At 42.5% G+C, this 26,357-nt stretch overlaps 1 protein-coding gene across 3 annotated transcripts in view; it reads right to left on the bottom strand.

Annotated features, from left to right (window-relative positions):
- The window catches only part of PRKAG2 (protein kinase AMP-activated non-catalytic subunit gamma 2), a 282,862-nt gene that overhangs the window by 183,774 nt on the left and 72,731 nt on the right, over window positions 1–26,357 (bottom strand). For 2 of the 3 annotated variants that reach the window (XM_063452703.1, XM_063452704.1), the window contains exons 2-3: window positions 14,808–14,879; window positions 9,599–9,881 (exon numbers count right to left, since the gene is read on the bottom strand). In XM_063452703.1, the coding sequence (XP_063308773.1) occupies window positions 9,599–9,881; window positions 14,808–14,879 (355 nt within the window). Of the gene's footprint in view, window positions 1–9,598; window positions 9,882–10,059; window positions 10,195–14,807; window positions 14,880–26,357 lie in introns of those variants that run through there. The other variant, XM_063452705.1, reaches the window with a different exon arrangement.

Raw genomic sequence — 26,357 nt, 5'->3', positions numbered from 1 at the left:
ACGAACACAGCCGAAACGCCACCGGGGTAAATTTCTGACTGGCCGCACACATGACCCTATACCGAAAACAGTTCCATAGCGGTTGCAGTTAAGTACTGCTGGGACTATTCGTGAGTTTGGTTCATGCGAACGGCCGCAAGAGAGCCAGCTTTCGGTTCCATTGGCATGAAGGGAAAGTGCTGAACCAGGGGCACCCAGTGCAAGCTACCAATGGCGGTTGGGGAGATTTAACTCCCAAATAGAGTCTTTGTATATGGCCTATAGTCGGTGGGCACGAGGCCAGCTTCTACAAAACAATCCAACAAAATCACAATCCCCTAAGTGTAACGAGTATATACCCCTACACGCAGGATCCAGCCAAACAGAAGACAGCACAGAGGAGAGATACGTCTACCGGACCTTAGAGTGGCCGTACTCGACGTAATAGGAGAAGACAGAGTCAGGAACGATCCGAGGTCAAGGGCACAAAGAGACAGCGTAAACGAAAACTAGCCGGGGTCTGGTACACAGGAATCAGCAAGCCGGCAAACAGTACAGACAAGGATAAAGCGAAAACGAAGTCAGAATACAAAGCCAAGGTCAAATACGGAGAAACACAACTGAACACAACAAGCACTAAAGGGAACTGTAGCAGAAACCACGATAGGGCAAGGAACTAAGGGAAAAGGGTGAGTATAAGTAGCCTTCAAACTAATGTGATTGGCTCCTGTCACTTCCACACCCCCAACAGGTAAGTGTATGGGGTGATTGGCATGACAGGAGCCAATGGGAGCCTTTTTGCAATTTAGGCTCCCACTGTCTCTTTAAGAGCGCGCCCGAGACTCGCGGCGCGCTCTTAGCTGCAGGCGGGACACGTGACCGCATCTCGCGGTCACTGCCCGTCTTCCTGTTAGGAGAGTCGGATGAGCCGCGCGCGGCTCGTGCAGCCGCAGGACCGCGCGGGGCTTGAAGAGAGGACCGCGGCCGGCCCCCGGATAAGGTAAGTACCGCTACAGTACCCCCCCTGAGGACACGCCCTCTGGGCGGGCAGGACCAGGCCTGGCAGGAAAACGCGAATGGAAAGAACGTACAAGGCGGGGAGCATGAACAGCATCCGCAGAAATCCAACTGCGCTCCTCAGGCCCATAACCCTTCCAATGTACCAAGTACTGAAGCCGACCCCTAAGGAAACGAGAGTCAATAACAGCAGACACTTCGAACTCCTCATGACCCTCCACAGAGACAGGAGGGGGAGGGGGAGTATGCCGGGTATAGCGGTTGCGTACGTAAGGCTTCAACAACGAGTTGTGAAATACATTAGGTATACGCAGATTCTTAGGCAGACCCAAGGCATAAGAAACGGGATTAACCTTATGTATAATGCGATAAGGACCAATGAAGCGGGGAGCCAATTTCATAGAAGGCACCCGGAGGCGAATATTCCGTGTGGAAAGCAAAACCCTGTCCCCCACAACATAGGAAGGAGCCGCTCTGCGATGCTTGTCAGCCTGAGCCTTCTGGCGGGCAGCAGAGTCCACCAAAGAACGCTGAACCTGCTCCCAAGTATTACGCAAACCAGCCAAATGCTCATCCAGAACTGGCATGCCCTGTGAGGAGAATGCAGCCGGAAGAACCACGGGATGCTGGCCGTAGACAACGTAAAAAGGGCTTTTGCCGGAAGAATCATGAGTGGCGTTATTCCGAGCAAATTCAGCCCAAGGAAGCAGGTCAGACCAATTGTCCTGATGGTGAGACACAAAACAACGGAGGTACTGCTCCAGAGACTGGTTGGCACGTTCAGCAGCTCCATTAGACTGGGGATGGTAAGCGGAAGAAAATGAGAGAGAAATACCCATCTCCGAACAAAAGGCTTTCCAGAACCTGGAAATAAATTGGCTACCCCTATCGGATACAATAGATAAGGGAATACCATGTAATCGAAACACTTCTCTAGCGAAGATAAGAGCCAGTTCCTTGGAAGTGGGCAACTTGCGAAGAGACACAAAGTGAGCCATTTTGGAAAACCGATCTACTATCATTAGGATGACTGTGTTACCATTCGAAGGGGGTAATTCAACAATAAAATCCATTGATAGATTAGACCAAGGTCTCTCGGGAACGGGTAACGGATGCAACAGCCCACAAGGAACTCTACGAGAGGATTTCATACATGCACAAGTAGTACAAGCACTTATATAGTCAGTAACATCCTTACGTAAGGTATCCCACCAGAAATACCGAGAAACGGCTGACACCGTTTTGGAAATACCAGGATGTCCAGCAGTCTTAGTATCGTGATACAGTGACAGAATATCCCGTCTCTCGGGAACGTCAACGAACAATTTATCATTAGGCCTCTCGCTAGGTGCCATGCTTTGTTTCGCTTGTATGGCCTGCAAGAGGGACGAGGAAATAGACAATATAGTAGTTGCTATTATCCTGTCTGGGGGAATGACAGGAGTGACATCAATCTCCTGTTTGTCAATAGTCTCGAATTGTCTGGACAGAGCGTCCGCTTTAGTGTTCCGATCACCTGGCCTATAGGTGATTATATAATTAAAATGAGACAAGAACAGTGACCACCTAGCCTGCCTTGAAGACAATCTTTTAGCTTCGCTAAGGTAGGATAGGTTCTTATGATCCGTAAATATGAGGATAGGATCCTTAGTGCCCTCTAACAAATGTCTCCATTCTTTGAGTGCTAAAATGATAGCAAGGAGTTCGCGATTACCCACATCATAATTCCTTTCTGCTTTGGACATTTGTTTAGAAAAGAAGCCACAAGGATGCAATGGCTTGTCAGGAGACTCTCTTTGGGATAAGACAGCACCTACCCCTATATCGGAAGCATCAACCTCAAGTATATATGGCAATGAGGGGACAGGATGCTGTAAAATAGGTGCAGAGGCGAACGTAGTCTTAAGAAAGTCAAAAGCCTGAAGTGCCTCGGTAGACCAGGCACGTGTATTGCCATCCTTTTTAGTCATACGAGTAATAGGTGCTACGATAGACGAAAAACCTTTGATAAAACGTCTATAATAATTAGAGAAACCCAGAAAACGCTGGATGGCTTTCAGACCTTGCGGCAGAGGCCATTCTATGACCGCAGCGAGCTTCTGGGGATCCATCCGAAAACCCTTAGCGGAAATCAAATACCCTAAAAACTGGACCTCGGATTGGTCGAATAGACATTTTTCTAGTTTGCAATAAAGACCATTAGCAAGAAGGGTCTTCAGAACTGTCGTAACATGTCTGTGATGAGTGTGTAAGTCTGTAGAATATATTAAAATGTCATCCAAGTACACAATAACAAATGAGTGAATAAAGTCCCTTAAGACATCATTAATAACTTCTTGGAATACTGCTGGGGCATTGCAAAGCCCAAATGGCATGACGGTATACTCATAATGACCTGACCTAGTGTTAAAGGCTGTCTTCCATTCGTGGTCCTTTTTTATACGTATCAAATTGTATGCTCCTCTAAGATCTAATTTGGTGAATACCGTAGCATGTTTGAGCCTGTCAAATAATTCTGTTATTAATGGTATAGGGTAAGCATTTTTGATGGTGATTTTATTAAGACCTCTATAATCAATGCAAGGTCTTAAATCACCTTCTTTCTTTGATACAAAGAAGAACCCCACTCCAGCCGGAGAAGAGGATCTCCTAATAAATCCCTTGTCTAATGATTCTTTAATGTACTCCTCCATGACACGGTTTTCTTGAAACGATAGAGGGTACACCCTGCCCTTGGGAGGTATAGTGCCAGGCAACAAGTCAATAGCACAATCGTAGGGTCTGTGAGGCGGTAATTTGTCAGCCTCTCTTTTATCAAAGACAGTCTTTAAAGATAAATACTGAGAGGGTATAGCCGTAGACAAAGGAGGAATGGTAGGAACATTAATAGAATTCACAGGCGTGACTTCAATAGTACATGACTCATGGCAGGCTTCACTCCATGATTTTATCTGCCCTGTCTCCCAGTCAAAAATGGGATTGTGGGCACGTAACCATGGATACCCTAACACCAACTGTGAAGAGGGAGAGGTGATAACCTGGAACCGAATGGTTTCATAGTGTAGAACCCCTGTGTACATGTGTAGCGGTGCAGTCTCATGAGTAACAACTGGAGATATCAATGGTCTACCATCTATGGCCTCAACGGCCAAGGGTATCTCCTTCTCCCTGATGGGAATATTGTTTTTCTTTACAAAACCAGAGTCTATAAAATTCTCAGCTGCCCCAGAGTCAACCAGGGCGTATATATTTTCAACTATACAACTCTCTCCCATATGTAAAGAAACAGGGAGAAGCAGTCGGTTAGGAGGCAATGTAGGAGACTTAGAAATCACACCCAAGGCCAGTCCCCTATAAGGTCTTAGGTGCGAGAGTTTTCCGGGAGCAAAGGACACTCCTTTACCATATGGTCTCTCCTACCACAATATAGGCAGAGTCCCTCCCTTCTCCTATGTAATTTTTCATTATCAGAGAGTTTGGCAACCCCTAATTGCATGGGTTCCTCTTCAGATACTTTTACACTCTCCGGTGTATTAACTCTGGGGTGAATAGGTGTAACAAAACGTCTATTCCTGTTCTTGGTATAGAGCCTGTCACGAATCCTATTATCTATATCGATGAGGTAGTCAATAAGGTCCTCTAAGGCAACAGGAAGCTCCTTAGCTGCTACCTCATCCAATATAGAGTCTGATAAGCCTTCCATGAAGGCAGTAGTTAACCCATTGTTGGTCCAATCGACCTGTGAGGCAAGGGTACGAAACTGTATAGCGTAATCAGCCACAGACCTAGAACCCTGTTTAACCCTCATTAATGCTCTCGCGGCATTCTTAGACCTTTTCATAGTATCAAAAGTTCTGCGAAAAGCTGTAAGGAAACTGTGAAAGTCATGCACCATAGGTCCATTAGCCTCCCAAATAGGGTTTGCCCATTCAAGTGCTTTGTCGGTAAGTTGGTGCATAAAGAACCCAACTTTAGACCTCTCTGTGAGAAATGAACGTGGATACATCTCAAAATTAAACTCTATTTGGTTAATGAACCCTCTGCATGTCTTAGAATCCCCTCCATACCTAGGAGGAGGCGTTAAATGGGCCGTAGCATTAGGCACAGTCGATACTTCAGGAAGCAGGGGTGTAGGAGGGTTAGGTGCGGTTGCTGGAATGGTTCTAGCTAAGAGCGTCTGGAGAGCCTGAGCTATCTGATCCATACGGTGATCCTGCTCTACAAATCTAGCCTCATGGGACGCCATCTGTTGAGCTAAATCTGCGGGGTCCATGGCCCTATCGTAATGTAACATTAGCCTAGACTTAATGAAAGGGTAAAACAATCTGTTTATTCCAGGCTCAATGGCCTGCTTTTATACAATACAGGGACACAGAAAACACGCCCATGACACTCCCATAAACACACCCACAAAATGTCCCCAATGTTACCATGACTAAGCATAAAATGACAAATTATAGAAAACACACAAAATCTAATATTTCCCACCTAGGAACCCCCACAGTTTATACATCCCTGGATAACCTGGATCTGAGTGCCCAACATATCCGAAAAGCGCTCAGATCCCACGAACACAGCCGAAACGCCACCGGGGTAAATTTCTGACTGGCCGCACACATGACCCTATGCCGAAAACAGTTCCATAGCGGTTGCAGTTAAGTACTGCTGGGACTATTCGTGAGTTTGGTTCATGCGAACGGCCGCAAGAGAGCCAGCTTTCGGTTCCATTGGCATGAAGGGAAAGTGCTGAACCAGGGGCACCCAGGGCAAGCTACCAATGGCGGTTGGGGAGATTTAACTCCCAAATAGAGTCTTTGTATATGGCCTACAGTCGGTGGGCACAAGGCCAGCTTCTACAAAACAATCCAACAAAATCACAATCCCCTAAGTGTAACGAGTATATACCCCTACACGCAGGATCCAGCCAAACAGAAGACAGCACAGAGGAGAGATACGTCTACCGGACCTTAGAGTGGCCGGACTCTACGTAATAGGAAAAGACAGAGTCAGGAACGATCCGAGGTCAAGGGCACAAAGAGACAGCGTAAACGAAAACTAGCCGGGGTCTGGTACACAGGAATCAGCAAGCCGGCAAACAGTACAGACAAGGATAAAGCGAAAACGAAGTCAGAATACAAAGCCAAGGTCAAATACGGAGAAACACAACTGAACACAACAAGCACTAAAGGGAACTGTAGCAGAAACCACGATAGGGCAAGGAACTAAGGGAAAAGGGTGAGTATAAGTAGCCTTCAAACTAATGTGATTGGCTCCTGTCACTTCCACACCCCCAACAGGTAAGTGTATGGGGTGATTGGCATGACAGGAGCCAATGGGAGCCTTTTTGCAATTTAGGCTCCCACTGTCTCTTTAAGAGCGCGCCCGAGACTCGCGGCGCGCTCTTAGCTGCAGGCGGGACACGTGACCGCATCTCGCGGTCACTGCCCGTCTTCCTGTTAGGAGAGTCGGATGAGCCGCACGCGGCTCGTGCAGCCGCAGGACCGCGCGGGGCTTGAAGAGAGGACCGCGGCCGGCCCCCGGATAAGGTAAGTACCACTACACTAAGTTCTAGAGGTTGGCGATTTTATTTCGGAAGATGATCATGGCACGAATGCTTGTCCAGTTCCTGCCAATCATGTACTAAGTGCTATAATACTCATAACATCCTTAACCACCCCAAAAATATACTCACATGTTATTTTACAATGATGGGGATAAAATGGATTATTTTAATTGTTGTGTGGAATAATTGGGTTTAGTTTCTTGACACCTCCACTTCCAGGGAAAAAGCAATAATATTACTCTCCATTCTGTTTCACAACCCCCACTATTTTGTGTATGAAGTAGTAAGAAAGGGATGCAATTATTGGTTTATTGGGAATCCTAGGACCCCATTATTACAAAATGTGATGCTCACTGATCCAAAATATTTCAAAGAACAAGCTGTATAATATTAAAAAAAAGTGCCTTCATACCTTTTTTAATTAAGACCATCATTAATCTGCATTAAAAAATGAGTTCATTTTAATCGGATTAAAATAAATATTGGATTAACATGAAATAAAGGCTGAATTTATTTGACAAAGTATTGTGGTCATCACAGTCCCACTGAGACTTCTACGATAGTTGCGTCAGAACTAATCCTTAGTGTATTATACGTGCAACGAAAGCTTCTTATGGAAAATTAATTAAGAGGGAACACAGTGCTTTATTTTGAATATGGCCTATTGTATTGGGTGAAAGGACTTCTCTTTCAAGTTTTCACAGCATTATTTTATATTTGAGTTTGAAGGTTACACGTTTGGGTAATTTTCCATTCTAGTACTATTTCATGCACATCTAGCCCCAACCAACACTTGACTTCTATCTTTTACGTCCCGTTGCTACAGCCAGTTATCTTTGAAATTAACTGGTTATATAACCAGATTCATCGCGCACCCAAGACATATTGAGACATATCCCCTGTATTTACCTTCCCTACAGCTTGCCCATTTACCAGGAAACAAGCAACGTTCTATTAGAACAGTGATTTGTAACTTTTTGACAACAACCCAAATGACACACATGGCATTAGCGTGGGGCCCCATTTTATTTTAAAATGGCCTTCAGTTTGTATGTAATGTAGAAATTAATTCTGCAAATCCCCTTCATTAATCTCTTTCCAGTATCAGCTGGGTCTCTCTTCACTGCCCTGGGGACACGACTGCTCTACAATCAAATTTATTGTGCTCAGTAACCTAGAAATTGAAGAATACTATAAGTCTGTCCCAACCAATTCCAAACAATCGTCAAGAAACACGTAATGCAGTGTTATGGCAACTTTTTATTAAATTTAAAAAAACTATTAACAATTTATTGGAAAGTAGAGGGAGCATATCGTGTGTTTGATGATTCATCGACATTAGGCCCAGAGTCTCGCTAGCAGTGTTTGTGATGAATGACTCCTTTATGTATTCGAAACCACGGCACAAAGCGTCCAAAACAGAATATAAACCATTCCTTATACCATACTTGGTAATAATCGTCATAACTAGGAGTAGAGTAGTGATTCATAACTGCAGTTCATTCTCTAACCAGTGAAATGCGTTGCATAAAAAACTAAATTAAACATAAAATTTAAAGGTGCTTTCTGGGTCAGTGCTGCACGGTGTATAGCACTGGCATTCAACATCTCAACACTCTGCATGGAGATGCTGAACGCTCCTCATAGAGATACATTGATTCAATGCATCTGTATGAGGAGATACGGATTGGCGCAGCATGGCTTTTTGCTGTGCACGCACAATAGCCTTCAATGCTTTCCTGTAGGAAAGCATTGGATGGGCTGAGATAGTCCAATTTAATGATCTCAGCCACAAAGGGGCTGAAAAAAAGTTGAGTAAAAACACTTTTTCAAAGTAAAGAGAGGGGAGCTGGGTACCTAAACTGTTATTTTACCACTGTAGTGTCAGGAATACATGTTTGTGTTCTGGACCCAATAGTGTTCCTTTAAGAAAATATACAAATATTCAACAGTATCCAAATCTGGGCTGGGGACTCCTTCTATACAAAGCTCAGATTTCATTACTACACAGAGGGTCTCCAAATTTAGATTTGATTCTAAATGGAAAGGACGTCTGGGAAGCCTTGGACAGTGTAACATTATAAAAAAAATTCCCTTCCAGTACATACAAGGCTATTTTACTACACAAGAGGACAGTCACTCGGGCCCCCGAGCATTGAGACCCTCCTGGTATAAATAGGCAGAAGAGGAATTTGCTTGCCATTCGGGACGTGTTAGTTTCTATTTACATGTTCCCTTTTCCTTTAAATGTTCGACAGAAAGACTTGCTGACTGAGCAAACACACGTGTGTTCTTTATGTCTTGCTTTCATTTGCTGTGGTGCTGCAATTACAATACTGATATAGCTGGGGGGAGAAACATCTTCACAAATATCAAAACAAATGTATCAATTTGTGAAAACTCTAATTACATTCAGAACAGCAGTACTCTAAGCCACCAAAAGGAGGTGATCAAGGACATACATACTTCTAAAATAAATATATAGGCATTTTCTCAACATGACATTTGTGGAACAGTAGGTACCTTGCAATTTGGATGAAAAGGTCACATTTCTGATTGTGATTATATAAAACAATAAATACAAGAATAAGTTCTACATAACAGCATGCTCTTTTTATTATGTACGCTATACCTACATTGATAGACCAGTTGTCTGTGGACAAAATTATATTAGAAGTGGCTTTACCACTCAAGCATCTTCATACCTAGATTTATAATCACAATTAGCACAGTTCTGCCATATTGATATCGGTGTCACAGCAGGCAAATATGGTGATGTAAAATGGTACTCTGCCCTAGATTGGTCAGTGGCAAACGCAATTCCATCCAAGCTTCTGCACAAGCTCTGTCACATCCTGCTCACACTACACAACATCCTGCAGTGTTTTAGGACACAAATTATACTTTCCCAATGTCTCTAACATAGATCCTGCTCTCAAAATGCTCTAAAACAAACTTTTGAGATTTTGAGAAACTTTTATATTTTGCTAACTCTAGTGCCTCGACTCTTACGGTTGTCAAATCATGGCATGGCCTTACCTTTTCTTGACCTTGCAAAGAATTTGATGCCACCGGGTGAGGTAGATGGGTTGGAACTGCTTGATGAAGAATCTTTGGAAGAGGACCTAAAGATGCCACTGAAACTCATCCGACGAGGAGAGCGAGGAGGCGACTCTTGATATGGGAACGGAAACAAAGTTTTTGGTGATCCAGGGCTGTATTTTGATTTCACTGGGGCTGATAGAGGACTAGATGGTCTATTTTGAAGACCTCTTGAGAAGAAGCTTTTTGAAGGACTGCCAGTGCCACTGGACTCCTCTGACTGTAACAATACAAATCACGTGTAGAATACATTTTAGGAAACTGAAAATACATCTTTGGATCTGTTTCTATCCTAAATTATTTGAAAACGCGATATGCTTCACAAACCCCAAACTGTCACTAATTTATAAAACCATGAAATATACATATATAGATCTAATTGACCTTTTTTTCCATACCTGGCGACATTGATGGGTTAGTGGCCCAGACATCTGTCCCATACTCTTCTATGTTGTTAGGAAGCTGCCAGTCTTGGCCCTGAAAGTGGTCGGGGCCAGGCCTGTATGAGCCTTTGGGAAGATGTAAATTGAGTCCTGCGAATGGATGAAAGCCATCTCACAAAAAAGTTTGGGGTGTCTACTCCCACCACGTATTGTCCCTGGCTCACCATTTTCATTCTTCCCCTCAGAATTACCCTGTTCCCCTACATTTCTAGTGTCATGGTTACCTGAAAAATTCCTCAACATGAAAGTTCCAAAATAAAGCATTTTGGCATTGCCGCAGATTTCAATTACTTAGACTTCATGCAACACATTCGGAAACTTTTAAAGTGTAGATTTTCCTACTGCATAATCTAAGACCCCAAAACGCCAACTTTATTTTATTGTTTGTGTAGGATAATTCATTATTCCATACTTTTACTTTTTTTTTTTTCACCACTTTTTAGAAAAGAACATTTTGATAAATGTAACCCTTCATGTCTTTCCCAGTCATCACCCTATGCCTCAAATCCGTTATTTTATTCTACAGCAACAACAGCACCCATTGATTGACGCATTGCCCAAATTTTAAACTGTCCTCGCTCCCTTTTGCAAGTACTGACACACACATCTATATTCTAATTTACTTAACAAAGCTTGTTTCTCTACCTGCTAGTAATAGGCTCTAAATATCTTCTGATCAATTTACTCATTCAATGTTCATGAGATTTTCAGGGACCAAATTCACCTTTGCTTCCTTACATCTCAACCTCAGGTACCTTTTTCAGATATTAAAATCACTGGTCATGTCTCGCTAAAGTGTTACATAAAGCAGGAACACGATGTGGAGTCTTTGTCCATTTTTAAATCACATTAAAAGGCTCCCTGGAGGCGGTCTATATAAAGAATTCTGTAAATTTGTTATGCCCTCTTTGTTGGGATCAAGATCTGCCTCTTAAATACAGCAGGTGTTGTATGACTTTGTCCTTTGCATTAAGGAAGAGGAGGGTAGGAGACTGTAGGGAGGAAGGTTCCAATGAATCGTCCAAGGTACAATTTATGGTTAAAACTAGAATGAAAGAAGATCCCCTTGTTTTTTGAAAGGTTTTGAGGAGTCTAGTGAATTACAGTATTAATGGCAGGGATACCGGCCCAGCAACACAAAACAAACCTAGTTTTGGAGTATTGTTTGTAGTGTATACATGAGATGTATTTTGTTTCCTCCCTGAGGTTGTGTATATAGAAGTGAGCCCACGGGGCTATTCACTGAAGTTGTCAGCATCGGGAATTCCACGTTTTAGGCCAAATAGTAGAACTGGAACAAACAAAAACTTGCCTCTGTATACAGCTTGGTTATGGTGGCCTCAAATCAGAACTTTTCTGGTCACTTTTCGAAATTTCCCAGATTAGTGAATAAAACGATGGGTTCACTTTTATATAAACAACCATAAAAATTTGAGGTGATTTGCTAATAACAATTTATACTAAACTAAAATGTAATTTAGAAGAACAATGTATCTTATTTACAGTGAATTCAAAACACATGTATTGCAGTTTAAAGACACATTACTGGGAGTATTATAGCTGTGGAGCTCTGTTATACACTCAGACACATTACTGGGAGTATTATTGCTGTGGAGCTCTGTTATACACTCAGACACATTACTGGGCGTATTATTGCTGTGGGGCTCTGTTATACACTCAGACACATTACTGGGAGTATTATAGCTGTGGAGCTCTGTTATACACTCAGACACATTACTGGGAGTATTATTGATGTGGAGCTCTGTTATACACTCAGACACATTACTGGGAGTATTATAGCTGTGGAGCTCTGTTATACACTCAGACACATTACTGGGAGTATTATTGCTGTGGAGCTCTGTTATACACTCAGACACATTACTGGGAGTATTATTGCTGTGGAGCTCTGTTATACACTCAGACACATTACTGGGAGTATTATTGCTGTGGGGCTCTGTTATACACTCAGACACATTACTGGGAGTATTATTGATGTGGAGCTCTGTTATACACTCAGACACATTACTGGGAGTATTATAGCTGTGGAGCTCTGTTATACACTCAGACACATTACTGGGAGTATTATTGCTGTGGAGCTCTGTTATACACTCAGACACATTACTGGGAGTATTATTGCTGTGGAGCTCTGTTATACACTCAGACACATTACTGGGCGTATTATTGCTGTGGGGCTCTGTTATACACTCAGACACATTACTGGGAGTATTATTGCTGTGGGGCTCTGTTATACACTCAGACACATTACTGGGAGTATTATTGCTGTGGAGCTCTGTTATACACTCAGACACATTACTGGGCGTATTATTGCTGTGGGGCTCTGTTATACACTCAGACACATTACTGGGAGTATTATAGCTGTGGAGCTCTGTTATACACTCAGACACATTACTGGGAGTATTATTGCCGTGGAGCTCTGTTATATACTCACACACATTACTGGGAGTATTATTGCTGTGGAGCTCTGTTATACACTCAGACACATTACTGGGCGTATTATTGCTGTGGGGCTCTGTTATACACTCAGACACATTACTGGGAGTATTATAGCTGTGGAGCTCTGTTATACACTCAGACACATTACTGGGAGTATTATTGATGTGGAGCTCTGTTATACACTCAGACACATTACTGGGAGTATTATAGCTGTGGAGCTCTGTTATACACTCAGACACATTACTGGGAGTATTATTGCTGTGGAGCTCTGTTATACACTCAGACACATTACTGGGAGTATTATTGCTGTGGAGCTCTGTTATACACTCAGACACATTACTGGGAGTATTATAGCTGTGGAGCTCTGTTATACACTCAGACACATTACTGGGAGTATTATTGCTGTGGAGCTCTGTTATACACTCAGACACATTACTGGGAGTATTATAGCTGTGGAGCTCTGTTATACACTCAGACACATTACTGGGAGTATTATTGCTGTGGAGCTCTGTTATACACTCAGACACATTACTGGGAGTATTATTGCTGTGGAGCTCTGTTATACACAGTCACATTACTGGGAGTATTATTGCTGTGGAGCTCTGTTATACAGTCAGACACATTACTGGGAGTATTATTGCTGTGGAGTTCTGTTATACACTCAGACACATTACTGGGAGTATTATTGCTGTGGAGCTCTGTTATACACTCAGACACATTACTGGGAGTATTATAGCTGTGGGGCTCTGTTATACATTCAGACAAATTACTGGGAGTATTATTGCTGTGGAGCTCTGTTATACACTCAGACACATTACTGGGAGTATTAATACGGCAAAGCTCTGTTATACACTCAGACACATTACTGGGAGTATTATTGCTGTGGAGCTCTGTTATACACTCAGACACATTACTGGGAGTATTATAGCTGTGGAGCTCTGTTATACACTCAGACACATTACTGGGAGTATTATTGCTGTGGAGCTCTGTTATACACTCAGACACATTACTGGGAGTATTATTGCTGTGGAGCTCTGTTATACACTCAGACACATTACTGGGAGTATTATAGCTGTGGAGCTCTGTTATACACTCAGACACATTACTGGGAGTATTATTGCTGTGGAGCTCTGTTATACACTCAGACACATTACTGGGAGTATTATTACTGTGGAGCTCTGTTATACACTCAGACACATTACTGGGAGTATTATTGCTGTGGAGCTCTGTTATACACTCAGACACATTACTGGGAGTATTATTACTGTGGAGCTCTGTTATACACTCAGACACATTACTGGGAGTATTATTGCTGTGGAGCTCTGTTATACAATCAGACACATTACTGGGAGTATTATTGCTGTGGAGCTCTGTTATACACTCAGACACATTACTGGGAGTATTATTGCTGCGGAGCTCTGTTATACACTCAGACACAGCAACAATATGGAGCTCCTAGAACATAGGGACATTCAGATAGAAAAGGGATAGAGGGATTAGGGCCCAAAATAGGGACTGTCCTTCCTAATTCAGGACACATGGGAGTTATGCAGTAAAAACCAATACATTCTGGGAAGTTCCAGGGCACTTTACCGGCCTCTACAGAGGTACTTTAGCCCGAGCGACCACAAGCATAATTAAATCCCTTGGGTAATTTACATGAAAAAAATGTCCTGCACTCTATATTAAATTTATAATTAATGTAAATAAGGATTGGGTTGCATTCACTTGTTTTCATCTAACATGGTACCCCAAAACAAGTTTAATTATAGTTTAACTTTAAGTGTTTTAGAGGGCGTACCACAGACTCTCTAACCAGCTATTTTTATTATTAAATGACCCTCAACATGGTAATGCCAAACTCATTCAGAAAAAAAAGGTTTTTTTTTGTTGTGTAAATAGTTTTATTATAATCATCCACAACAAGGAAATGCTAATTGAACTTCAAAATGTGCCCGGCACCCCCCAGTTACCGCCATTTTGCTCAAGTAGTTAATTTACAGTTATGGTAAAAGACTAATCCTTGCGACACCGCGTCAGACTGGGCCCGCACTCTTACGCCATTTAACTTATATTTTCCAAACCATCTAATGTAGTCTAAATTTCACAACTCGCTATTTTTGTTCTCATTGTTTAGTTAACAAACCTAAAGTCTTGGGGATGCTTAAATATTTAAATGGAAATTCATATTTCTCGTGAATAAACAGCTGATACATAACATGACGCACATATTAGAAAATACAACACACCTTTCGATGGACATTTTTGTCTGCACTGTCCAGGTCTCCATCTAGAAATGGCATAGCAAAAGAGCTGAGATCCTATAAAACAAAATAGCAACATAATATAAGCTGATGTTTGGGTTATGTCAGGATACAGATCTGAGATTTGGCAATCATTCTCATTGACCTGCGGCAGTTATCAGACTTTAAAACTGACTTATCACCTAAAATTTTCCTTCTCTAAAGCAGCTGGAAACTATGCAAACAGATAAACAATACTGTAACCAAGCTACAGTAGGTTCATTAAAGGGACATTCTGGTCACCATAACCACTTCATCGGGATGAAGTTGTTATAGTACCCAGAGTGGCCTTTTAATAATTAACACTTGAAGATCCGGTAGTATTTCTGTTTAAAGTTAGTTTTCTGGAAATCTCATCAAAATGGTTCACTTAGGTGAGAATTCAGTGTGAATTCAAAGTGAATTTAAAATTTAAAGAGATACTATAGGCATTAAAACAACTTTAGCTTAATTAAGCAGTTTTAGTGTATAGATCAAGCTCCTGCACTCTCACTGCTCAATTCTCTGCCATTTAGGAGTTAAATCACTTTTGTTTCTGTTTATGGAAACCTAGCCACACAGCCTGCGTGAAAAAAATGATTTCATTTTCAATCAGATGTTAGCTTGCTTTAGAAGATTTTATTTTCTACACTGTAAATTTAACTTTTATCACATACAGGAGGCTCCTGCAAGGTCTAGCAAACTGTTAACATTGCAGTATATAAGAAATTCTAAATTAAACATAACTTGCAATAAAGGAAGGATAAACGTTAGATGACTCTTTACAGGAAGTGTTTAGGAAGGCTGTGTAGGTCACATGCAGGGAGGTGTGACTACGGCTGCATAAACAAAGTGATTTAATTCCTAAATGGAAGAGAATTGAGCAGTGAGACTGCAGGGGCATGTTCTATACACCAAAACTGCTTCATTAAGCTAAAGTTGTTTTGGTTACTATAGCATCCCTTTAAGGCCAAAATAGCCTGGAAAGATTGCTATCAGTTCAGATACTCTGGCCTTAACTTTGAAATTCACTTTGAATTAAACCGATGGCTTTGTATTTTCCTGTGTTAACTATAGTCAGTTGGCCCCTCCTGGAGTACGAGGACACTCCCTGGTGGTTCTCCAGTTAGCAGTTTTCTGATAGACATTTATTATAGGAGATGGTTCCTGATACTTTTCCTTTTCTTTTACCGCTTTTTGTGTACTTTTTCTTTTTTTCCTGTATATTTGGTTTTGACGCACAGCCAGGTCTTTTTTTTTATTAGACAAACAGGACTGAGCTTGTATTAATGTATTACTTGGGATTTATCTAAATCTTAAATCTTTTTTTATATAAATTATAGAAATTACCAACACAAGTTACATTTTATTCTCTGCTACCCACTTGCTCTTTTGTTTTAACTTCTTGCTTTAGTAACTAACCCTGTAGGTCATAACGTGCTATGAAATCTGCTCTGCCATCGATTACCCCCAGTGAAAGACTTTGAAATACAGACCAAAACGCCTTAAATGAAGTAAGTTTAAAAACACCCTTCATATTTTGTAATAATATATCTACATATTGTAAATTCATACATCGTGCAGACCTCAAGTCATCAGCCTTGGAAAATATTATTCTTGTGTCATTAAACATTACAAGTGATGGACCATTTATGTATAGAGTAAACATATTTTGATGTAAACACACAGAGGCAATGTGTACACAACTCTTATCAAACATCATTCATTCATAACAAGATTTCCCTAATTAAATTTCAATCTGAACATAATCAATTCTGGCGTGTAGTTTAAAGATCATGGTGTATCAGTATCTAGGCTGGGTACCCCATCGACACAGGAATTTATTACAAATGGCTATTTTTTCAGGAAATTTGAATAAATAAAAAAGTTAAGCAGAAGCTTGAATGCTGTTCATCTGAACATTAGTCATCTCTCATGTGGCATTCTACAATACGGGTGGGAGGCGGGGGAGATGTAACAAAACAGATATATGCTACAAAGCAGATCTCAATTTTCCACAATATTTGTAAAGGTTTTTTTTGGGGGTTGGACCCTTCCCATCAGATCTAACCCTCATCACTCTCCTAGCCATGCAATAAATACTATCTTCTAAAGCCAAAACATTATTTTAGTGATCTGGACTCTGGGAGTTCATCTAAGAATATCATACCTGTTGAAAAGTAGGAGAAGATGTTAACAGTATAGAGATTATTACAGCATCTGCCTTATTTCAGCTTGAATCACATGTATGGGGAGCAGACTTTCACGTTTTGTTATGATAAGATGTGTACTTTGTAAATTTCAGCTTAATTTGTCAGCGGTTAGACCTTCAATTAGAGCTACAGTTTTGAGAGTTTATAGAGCAGGGGTCAGCAACCTATGGCATATGTCCCACACAAGGCACTCAAGATGTCTTTGCATGGCACTCAAGACTGCCAATGCCAAACGGGCTCCGGCCTATCAGGAGTATTAGTGGTGATATTTGCTAGTGCAAACCAAGCGGTGATTTCAGGTGGTGATGGACAATCCTCAACTTAGGCATTGCAGCACTTAGAGGAAGTGATCTCAGATCACTTCCTCCCAGAATCTGTAAACAGGAATCCTCACTGAAGTAGAGCAGCCCAAAGCATCTATCATGACTCATGCCCTTTACCTGTTCCTGGCCAGCCCTGTTCCCTCTGGACCGCAGGGAAGCAACTCACACGTAATGTATTATTGAGTCAAAATGAGTATCGAGTGTCTTCAACTGAGATCGTGTCAAAACAAATTATTATTATTACAAGATCACATTCTCTTACTTCTACCCAGAAGTAATATTAGATGAGACCAAGCTGCGACCTTTGCTCATTTTATAATTTTTCGATCTTGGTGTACTGGCTGATGCGCCCCAAATGCAACCGTGATACTACATTGGCGCAAAGGATTCAGGCCTTTATTAACCCATAGGAACCCCAGACACGTGGTTTCCTGGCCCTTAAATGCATTACTTTGTTCCTGTGTGCATTTCGTACCAGACCTTTACTTGTTCCTCACCATGATTTTGCCTTGTCCCTTGTATTGTGTTTGTTCATGGGTACCAGACCTGGCCTGATTTGATACTGACTCTGTCCCTGATTCCAGTATTTCAGTGTACCTGTCCTTGGCTAAGTCTCTGGCTTGGTATTTCCCTTATACTTTGTTCCATAAGTTTAGTATTTCTATATCAGTTTACCTTGTTTCTTTTTTGGTTGGAAGATATTGTTAATATAGGTGTGATACTTCAATATTCATATTTTATACATATGTGTGGTACACTGATGGGCTCCAACTTTGCACCCACATATGCCAACATAATAATGTCTACATTAGAGTAAACAATAATTTATTAACATCCAGAATATGTTACAGTGATTTAATCTGATTGATGATATGTTGGTGATATCAGGTGTTATGATGGAGGAGCTAAATCTATTTTTTGTAGAATTATAAGAATCCAAATATTAAATTCACTATGACAGTGAGAGTATATAGTATTGTTTTTGGACTATGAGTTAGTACAAGTTAAGGATGCCTGTAACTAATTATTACATTTGGAAAGTCCTGGAGTCATGTAAGTGAAATAGCAAGAAATATGCTTCTGTTATCAATGCATGGGGAATACATATAAGATAAGCAGCTATATGACTGGTAGTTCAACTTTTGACATTTCTAAATTAAAATGTCAATGCTGATGTTGACGACTCAAAAATGTAAAGAAAGCGTTGTTAAACATATCTCGATTATACGAATGGCTAAAGTAGATTTACCAGTGCCGAAACTATTTTTAGAAGCAAGAAACAGCATTGCTCAACTACAAATAAAACTAATAGCAGAGGTAAATAAACTGAAAAGAGGGAAAGATTTTGAAAAAAATCTAACGCAAAGAGAGTTCTTTTGGCTACACAAATTATATTCTATGTATCCAAAAAACATGAATAAAAAAATACGTTCAAGTGATTTTTTATAATTGTATCCTCTTCTTTTCTTCATTATTTTTTATTTGTTGCTATTTTTTTTCCACACAAAACCTGCCTTTACAAAAATAATGAAATCAAGTAAAATTGAAATATGTCTAGGATGATTGATAGATTTTGATATTTTAATATCATTTGTCTCTACCTGTAAGAAGCAGAAATTATAATAAATTTCAACCTCTATGAAGATGAATAGGTATTTAATGAGAAAAATAAGACATTAATAATAAGACGCATATAATAATAAAAACAGAAATATATTCAATATAATCAAATATTTAATTATTACACTTTTCAGATATTTATTCCCTCTTAAATTCCAGTAGGAGCATGGCGTCATATATTTTGTGTATACAATGTGTCTGTGGTACAGACTTTGACAAAAATGACTGGAAGACTATGCATGTTCTTATTTCTTATTATGTGGGATTGGACGTTGGCATCTGTAGCATGAGGAACCAAGATTGCCACTCTACATACATTGTTAACCTTGATTAAGCACTGACACTGTAACAGAATCATTTAAAAATATCCCCAGCATTCAGGATGCAGGATCCTCAGGGGCGTGTCCACAGGTTGGGATGCATCAGCCTGACACCTATGAGCAACTGATTGACCCCCAGTTATAAAGTGAGCACTGCACTGATTAATCCCACTCAACGCAGTTTCTCTGTTTAGTGAACAACATCAAAAGGTTACAATAAATACAAACTCAGCTGAAAGCTATTGTTTTAAGAAGATTTAAAACAGTTGATAAAAGCCTATATTATGTTTAAGCCCTAAGTACCATTTGACAATCTGTAGAATATCTTTAACCCTATGCCTACCCAAGAACTGGGGGGGCCTGGCTTTACCAGATATCCGCAAATACTTCCATGCCACGGTACTGCAGCGGATCAGGGACTGGCATGTGGCATCTGATAACAAACTGTGGGTAGCATTGAATAGAGAAGGCATGAACAAAGCCCTCCACAGACTCACATGGCATAACTCGGCGGACGTAACATCCAAGCTGGGCGCTGAATCACCCGTCACTCAAACGTTAAAGACATGGTCTCACCTGAGACGAAACCAACATATCTCCCCACAGCCGAGCCCCCTGATACCGATAACCCATAATTCGGAGATAGGCGGAGGACTACATCGTTCTTCCTGGCCAATAGAGGGAAATAGAGACTTTGTCCCGATATTCAAGGTCCTAAGTAACGCGGGACTACGGAACCTTCGGGAATGGAGTGGAATACCACAACCGACACTAATGCACAGATTTCATTACGCACAACTACGACATTTTTATTACAACCTCCCTAACAGGGTAGCGTTACATAGAGAACAGACGTGGTTTGAACGCTCCTGCATTACCGGCTCCGCTGCCGATGGCAGAGTCTCAGTCATCTACCAACAGCTAATAACGGGAGACCGCACACGGAACACGGCGTTCAAGAGAAGATGGGAAGAGCTGACGGATAGGACGTTCACTGACACACAATGGGAACAGATATTGATTTTGCAACACAAGAGCTCCATTAGTACCAACTACCAGGAGGTCAACTTCAAGCTACTCTCCCACTGGTACAGGACTCCATCCCTACTACATAGAATATTCCCGGGATCTACAGACACTTGTTGGAGATGTGAAACCCACACAGGCACAATAAGACACATCTGGTGGGATTGCGCAAAGATTAAGCCGTTTTGGGAGGACATACAACGGGAAATGACAGTCATACTGGGAGACCTACCTGACTTCAACATAGAAATGGCCCTACTCCATCACACGGAAGGCTCAATAGCCCAATACAAGAGATCGATAATCCGACACCTACTTAATGCGGCCAAAGCATCCATACCTGCTAAATGGAAACAAACTCAACCACCGACTGTGACAGACTGGCTTCAGAGGGTAGAGGACATACACACGGCTGAGGCGCGATATGCGGAACTGCTCGGAAGGAGCAACAAACATGTCGAAGCCTGGACCCCGTGGTATGTATACCTCTCACGACCGGGAGCAGGAAGACCATAAAGCACACTATTTTATACGGTCCAGGGATGCCCGGGCGCGCGCTGACGTATGGTGCCTCCTATAAACCCAACCCTCCTTCCCCCCCCCCCTCACATCTGTCCCCCCCACTCCCCCTCTCTTTCTCTTTTTCGCAACGTACAAGGTTTCTACCCAGAAACACGCGACCAATTTCTGGGACACAGTGGCGGCGGCTCGGACTGGGCCCAAGGAGGTCGGATCGGGGGCAGGGCCGGCCTTAGGGGTGTGCAAGCTGTGGGCGCCATGGTGCAGGGGGCGCCCTGCGGCCGCATAGCTCACACGGCATGTCTGTTAGCCGCAATGCTAACAAGGCATTTGCCTTGGGTGGCATTTTCCAGGGGGCGGCAAAAAAAGCCGCCCCCAAATGCCCAAGGCAAATGTCTTGTTAGCCTTGCGGCTAACAGACATGCCGGGCTGCTGGGCGGTCGGGCGGCGCTGGCGGGCGGCTGGCGAGGGAGCACTTCCTCTGAGCTGTATGCTCAGCTCCCTCGCGCGCCGCAGAGTGAGGCTGGGAGCCGGAATATGACGGCATATTCCGGCTCCCATCCTCACTCTGCGGCGCGCGAGGGAGCTGAGCAAACAGCTCAGAGGAAGTGCTCCCTCGCCAACCGCCCGCCCGCCCAGCCCAGCAGCCACTGGACCACCAGGGAGGAAGAGACCCCCCCAACCCCCAGCATCCCCAAAGGTAAGGAGGCTGGGGGGGTGTCTAAATAAATTTAAAAAAATGTGTTAATGTGGGTGAGTGTGTGTGTCTGTTAGTGTGTGTGTGTGTGTGTGTATGTTAGTGTGTGTCTGTGTCTGTTAGTGTGTGTGTGTGTATGTTAGTGTGTGTCTGTGTATGTTAGTGTGTGTCTGTGTCTGTTAGTGTGTGTGTGTATGTTAGTGTGTGTCTGTGTATGTTAGTGTGTGTCTGTGTATGTTAGTGTGTGTCTGTTAGTGTGTGTGTGTCTGTTAGTGTGTGTCTGTGAGTGTGTTTGTCTGTTAGTGAGTGTGTGTGTCTGACTGTGTGTGTGTGGCTGTCTGCCTGTGTGTGTGTGACTGTTTGCCTATGTTTGTGTGTGTGTGTGAGACTGTCTGCGCGTGTGTGTGTGAGACTGTCTGCGCGTGTGTGTGTGTGTGTGACTGTCTGCGCGTGTGTGTGACTGTCTGCGCGTGTGTGTGTGTGTGTGACTGTCTGCGCGTGTGTGTGTGTGTCACTGTCTGCGCGTGTGTGTGTGTGACTGTCTACGCGTGTGTGTGTGACTGTCTGCGTGTGTGTGTGTCTGTCTGTGTGTGACTGTGTGTGTGTGGCTGTCTGACAGTGTGTGTTTGACTGTTTGTCTGTGTGTGTTTGACTGTTTGTCTGTGTGTGTGTGTGGCTGTTTGCCTCTGTGTGTTTGGCTGTCTGCCTGTGTGTTTGTGTGTGGCTGTGTGTGTGGCTGTCTGCCTGTGTGTGTGTGTGGCTGTCTGCCTGTGTGTGTGTGTGCGTGTGACAGGGTGTGTGGGAAGGGGTAAGGAGTGGGGGAGGGGGGAGGGGGGGGCGCTGTGAAGATTTTTTGCACAGGGCGCCCAAATGCCTAAGGCCGGCCCTGATCGGGGGTACCCGACTGTGAGGATGCGCGAGCTATAGGCGACATATGCAGTAGATCCCAGGGAGGCGTACCAGTGCCATCACCAAATGCTGACTAAAGAGACAACTAGGGAACTGACCGTACTGAGCAGTGACCCCAAAGTATGACATACTAGACCGACAAGAGGATAGGAACATAACATACGCCCTACGACACTCCAAGGCACCTCATCAGACGTCTGACTGACGGACTACCGAAGTAGACAGACACACCCAAACCACTTCTGTAGTACGGGTGACTACTAGAATTTCCATCTTCAGGAGATCCCAGATTAAGGTGCGGATTTGGGGGTGGCGCCCTTAGTGGTGCATTGTATGTGCTTGGAACTCACAATTTCGCCTGCAACACAACACACTTAGCTCAACAACAAATACCTACATATCTTTGAAGCTACACTCAACTGGGGATGCGCAGGTTCTCTCAGCCATATATGTCACATCTAACCATGTTTGAGACTGAAGCTATTACCTACTCCCTTGGCTATTAGGTCTATATGCCAGATCACTTGGAAGGATTGCGGAATGGGGGCTCCGAGATATCCCCTTGTTTAAACTTGCTTGATTGGTTATTGATGTTACTGGAACTGTTTTAGCTCTTAACGATGCATCTATCTATAGTCGTTAAATTGTTTAACTTGCTCAAATTGCCTACGCTTTACTGATTGATTAACAGCCATATGACGCTTGCTGTATGTTGGATGATCAGAAGACACCAATGCTTATTTTCAATGTAATTCTACGAACAGACCAATCGCATGTACACTGTTGTGGTGTATGAATATTTGTGATTCTGTACTCACCTGATCGTCATAATAAAGAATTTACAAAAAAAAAAAAAGAATATCTTTAACCGGCAAGCTATGCTGACTACTTCCTGTTTACAGACACAAGAATTCTCGTAAATAGACAGTTGGATCAGGTTCTGTCATTATACCGATATTTAAACTCCGTCTTCCTCCGGCGTGCTGACTGATCTGTAACTGCTTTCATGTCCATCCTTTTATGTTTGCTTGTCTTGGTTTACATGTCATGTTATAGAGTTACTGTTACTTTTAATTCTATTTCTTTGTTAACCGTTTTAGTTATTGTAAGTCTGCGTCTTTTGCCTTTGTTCGCACTTGCTTGTCTCCGGTCAGTCTGTCTGCACAAAAAACCTGTCTTGGAACTTTGAAATCTCCTTCCTTGTATTGCCAGATACTGTATCTGCACACTGTGCCTGCTGAGTTTTTAGTCCCTATTCAGTCTAATCTGCCTTCGTGTAACTGTATTCTGTTTTTCTTACCATATCTGGTGGTTAAATGTGATCCTTGTCGCTTGCCTTATTGCTTTTTCATCTGTTCATTTGTTTTGGCTTGTTCTATTTGTTTGTTTGTATGCATTTATGTTATTGTTTACTCTATTATTTCTGGTTCCTGGTATTGAATTTTTCTACAGACAATTTATTATGTTCTGTTACAAATTCTATGCCTGCCTTTTCTACATTCCGGCACTTTCCTAGTGCCCACATTAGGAGAAACAATTGCCAAATTAGGAGAAACAATCGCACCCATCTTCCATGAGCTCCAAATAGTGGTATAACTATGAATCAGTTATATAAGTGTCTATTGGCAAGATATAAAGACATTTACAGTGCCCCAAAGTAGCCGCACCTTTTGGTCATACCTCCAGCTATTACCTAAAATAAAAGTGTCCCTCTTTCTTCTCCTGAAGATTTTAGCAGAGGGTTCCAGTGCCAGATTGTCCCTGTTCACCATACTTGTGAAGCGTTGAAAAATCTGCACGCCAGTCACAGTTTTGGCCCCTGCACCCCTGTCCAAGGTGCCCCACTTATTCCACCAGAGAAAGTCCAAACTGAGCACAGAGTGAGTCGGCCATTACAGGCACTCACACTGAGTAATGCTTTTACTGGGCATTTTTGCCCATATGAAAATCCCTCCAGCAGTGCTCTAAAAAAAACAAACAGAAAATAGAGCTGCAATAAAAAGCACAGAAAAAAAAAGTTTTTAAACAAATACAAATCCACTGCACGGTGTAAAAAGCTGATAAAGTTTATTAAAGGGACACTATAGTCACCCAGACCACTTCAGCTCAATGAAGTGGTGTAGGTGCCAGGTCCCTCAGGCGTTAACCTTTCAGATGTAAACATAACAGTTTCAGAGAAACTGCTAGGTTTACATTTGGGGATAATCCAGCCTCTAGTGGCTGTCTTCCGGAAAGCCATTAGAGGCGCATCTGCGACGCTGGAGGCGAATTTCGCCTCCATCGTGCAGAGTGTCCATAGGATGCTTTCTTACGGACACTTTGAATGCGCGCGCGGCATTTGCCACGCATGCGCATTCGGCTCCAGTGACGTTGGACGGGGGAGCTGACGTCGGACGGGGAGGAGAGGTCACCAGCGCCGAGGGAGCCCGGCGCTGGATTAAGGTTTTAACCCCTTCAGCGCCAAGGGAGGGGGACCCTGAGGGTGGAGGCACCCTCAGGGTACTGTAGTGTCAGGAAAACCGCTTTGTTTTCCTGACACTATAGTGATCCTTTAACAAAAGCAAATAAAATTAATGTTAAACATGTTACCTAAAAGACTTACAGTGAAATAAAATGAATCGATAAAGAGAGCATACATCCCTATCCCTTTATGTCCCAAAAAGTTATTATTAACCTTTAAAGTTCAAAAAATAAAATTATAAGTTTTGCTCCATAACACATGGTTTCTTCCTTTGTCTTTGAATCTGCTGTGTTTCACTTTTAGCATCCGGTGTGTGTGTGACGCTATTGATTTTCTATAAGTTGTAGTTTAATTGTTTTTCTTTCTGTAGTTGAAAACTGACTATTGATCTACAACTCCCAGAGATTTGTGGGACATTACACGCGCCGACTTTGGCATGCACATGGCTGAGACAAAAGGAAGTCAGGATTGTTCGGCTCGAGAAGACAGGCTAGATGTCAGGATTACAATTGATCCAACACACAGTATTAGTATCACACTTAGGAATAAGCATAACGTCTAACCGGACCTTAGAATGGCCGGACTTAACGTACCAGAGAATAGTTGAAATACAAGCAGAGGTCAGAAATACAGAACGAAACACAGTTGCAAGCAATAGCCAATAGTCATGGATACCAGAATTCAGGGAAGTCAGAACAAAGCCAAAGTCAATAACCAAAGAAATACAATCAGGAACACTCTCCCGGATAACCAGCAAAGGGAAACCACAACAGGGCAATGATCTGAAGAAAACGAGTGAGTTTAAATATCCATTTTGTGAATCCGATTGTCCGTATCCGGCCTTTGACCCCAAAAGGTTCGCGTGCGCCCTCTGTGTGACGTCATCCACACGTTGACGTCGCTACCATCGTGAACAGACGTGGGGCCACATAACAGTGTGGATCAGCAGCAGCTGGTGTCCACTGGCATTTTGCAAAAGCCCGGTCTTATGGCATAGGACCGCCGAGTAGCACTTCTCCTATTCCTGGAAAGGTGATTTTTGTTGTGCATAGCACATGGAGAGGATGTAATCGTGATACTAGTGATGCAAACTGCATTATCTTTGATGCACCATGGTGTTCTTGCACCAAGAACGGCATATTAAAATGCTGCCAGCACGCCGCCAATAATGGAGGGCAAAAAGATGGCCAGGAAGGGACCGTTTCAGGTAAGTAAACCTACGGTTTTACTGCACACTGCGACCCACTGGGCGCTAAATAGAGATGTCACTTTTAGGGGTCTTTGCAAAATATGTCAGTAATTACTATTACAGTTAATAAAAAACACAGTGCAGATTCAGTTAGCTTTCATTCATGCTTTATGTGAATGAAGATATTTTTGGACATACAAGTGCACTCCTGCTGAAAAGGCGCTCCCCTGGGAATCTGCA

The sequence above is a fragment of the Pelobates fuscus genome, chromosome 4 (genome assembly GCF_036172605.1).
Source record: "Pelobates fuscus isolate aPelFus1 chromosome 4, aPelFus1.pri, whole genome shotgun sequence".
Lineage (NCBI taxonomy): Eukaryota > Metazoa > Chordata > Amphibia > Anura > Pelobatidae > Pelobates > Pelobates fuscus.
This window is presented reverse-complemented; position numbering and strand designations above follow the sequence as displayed.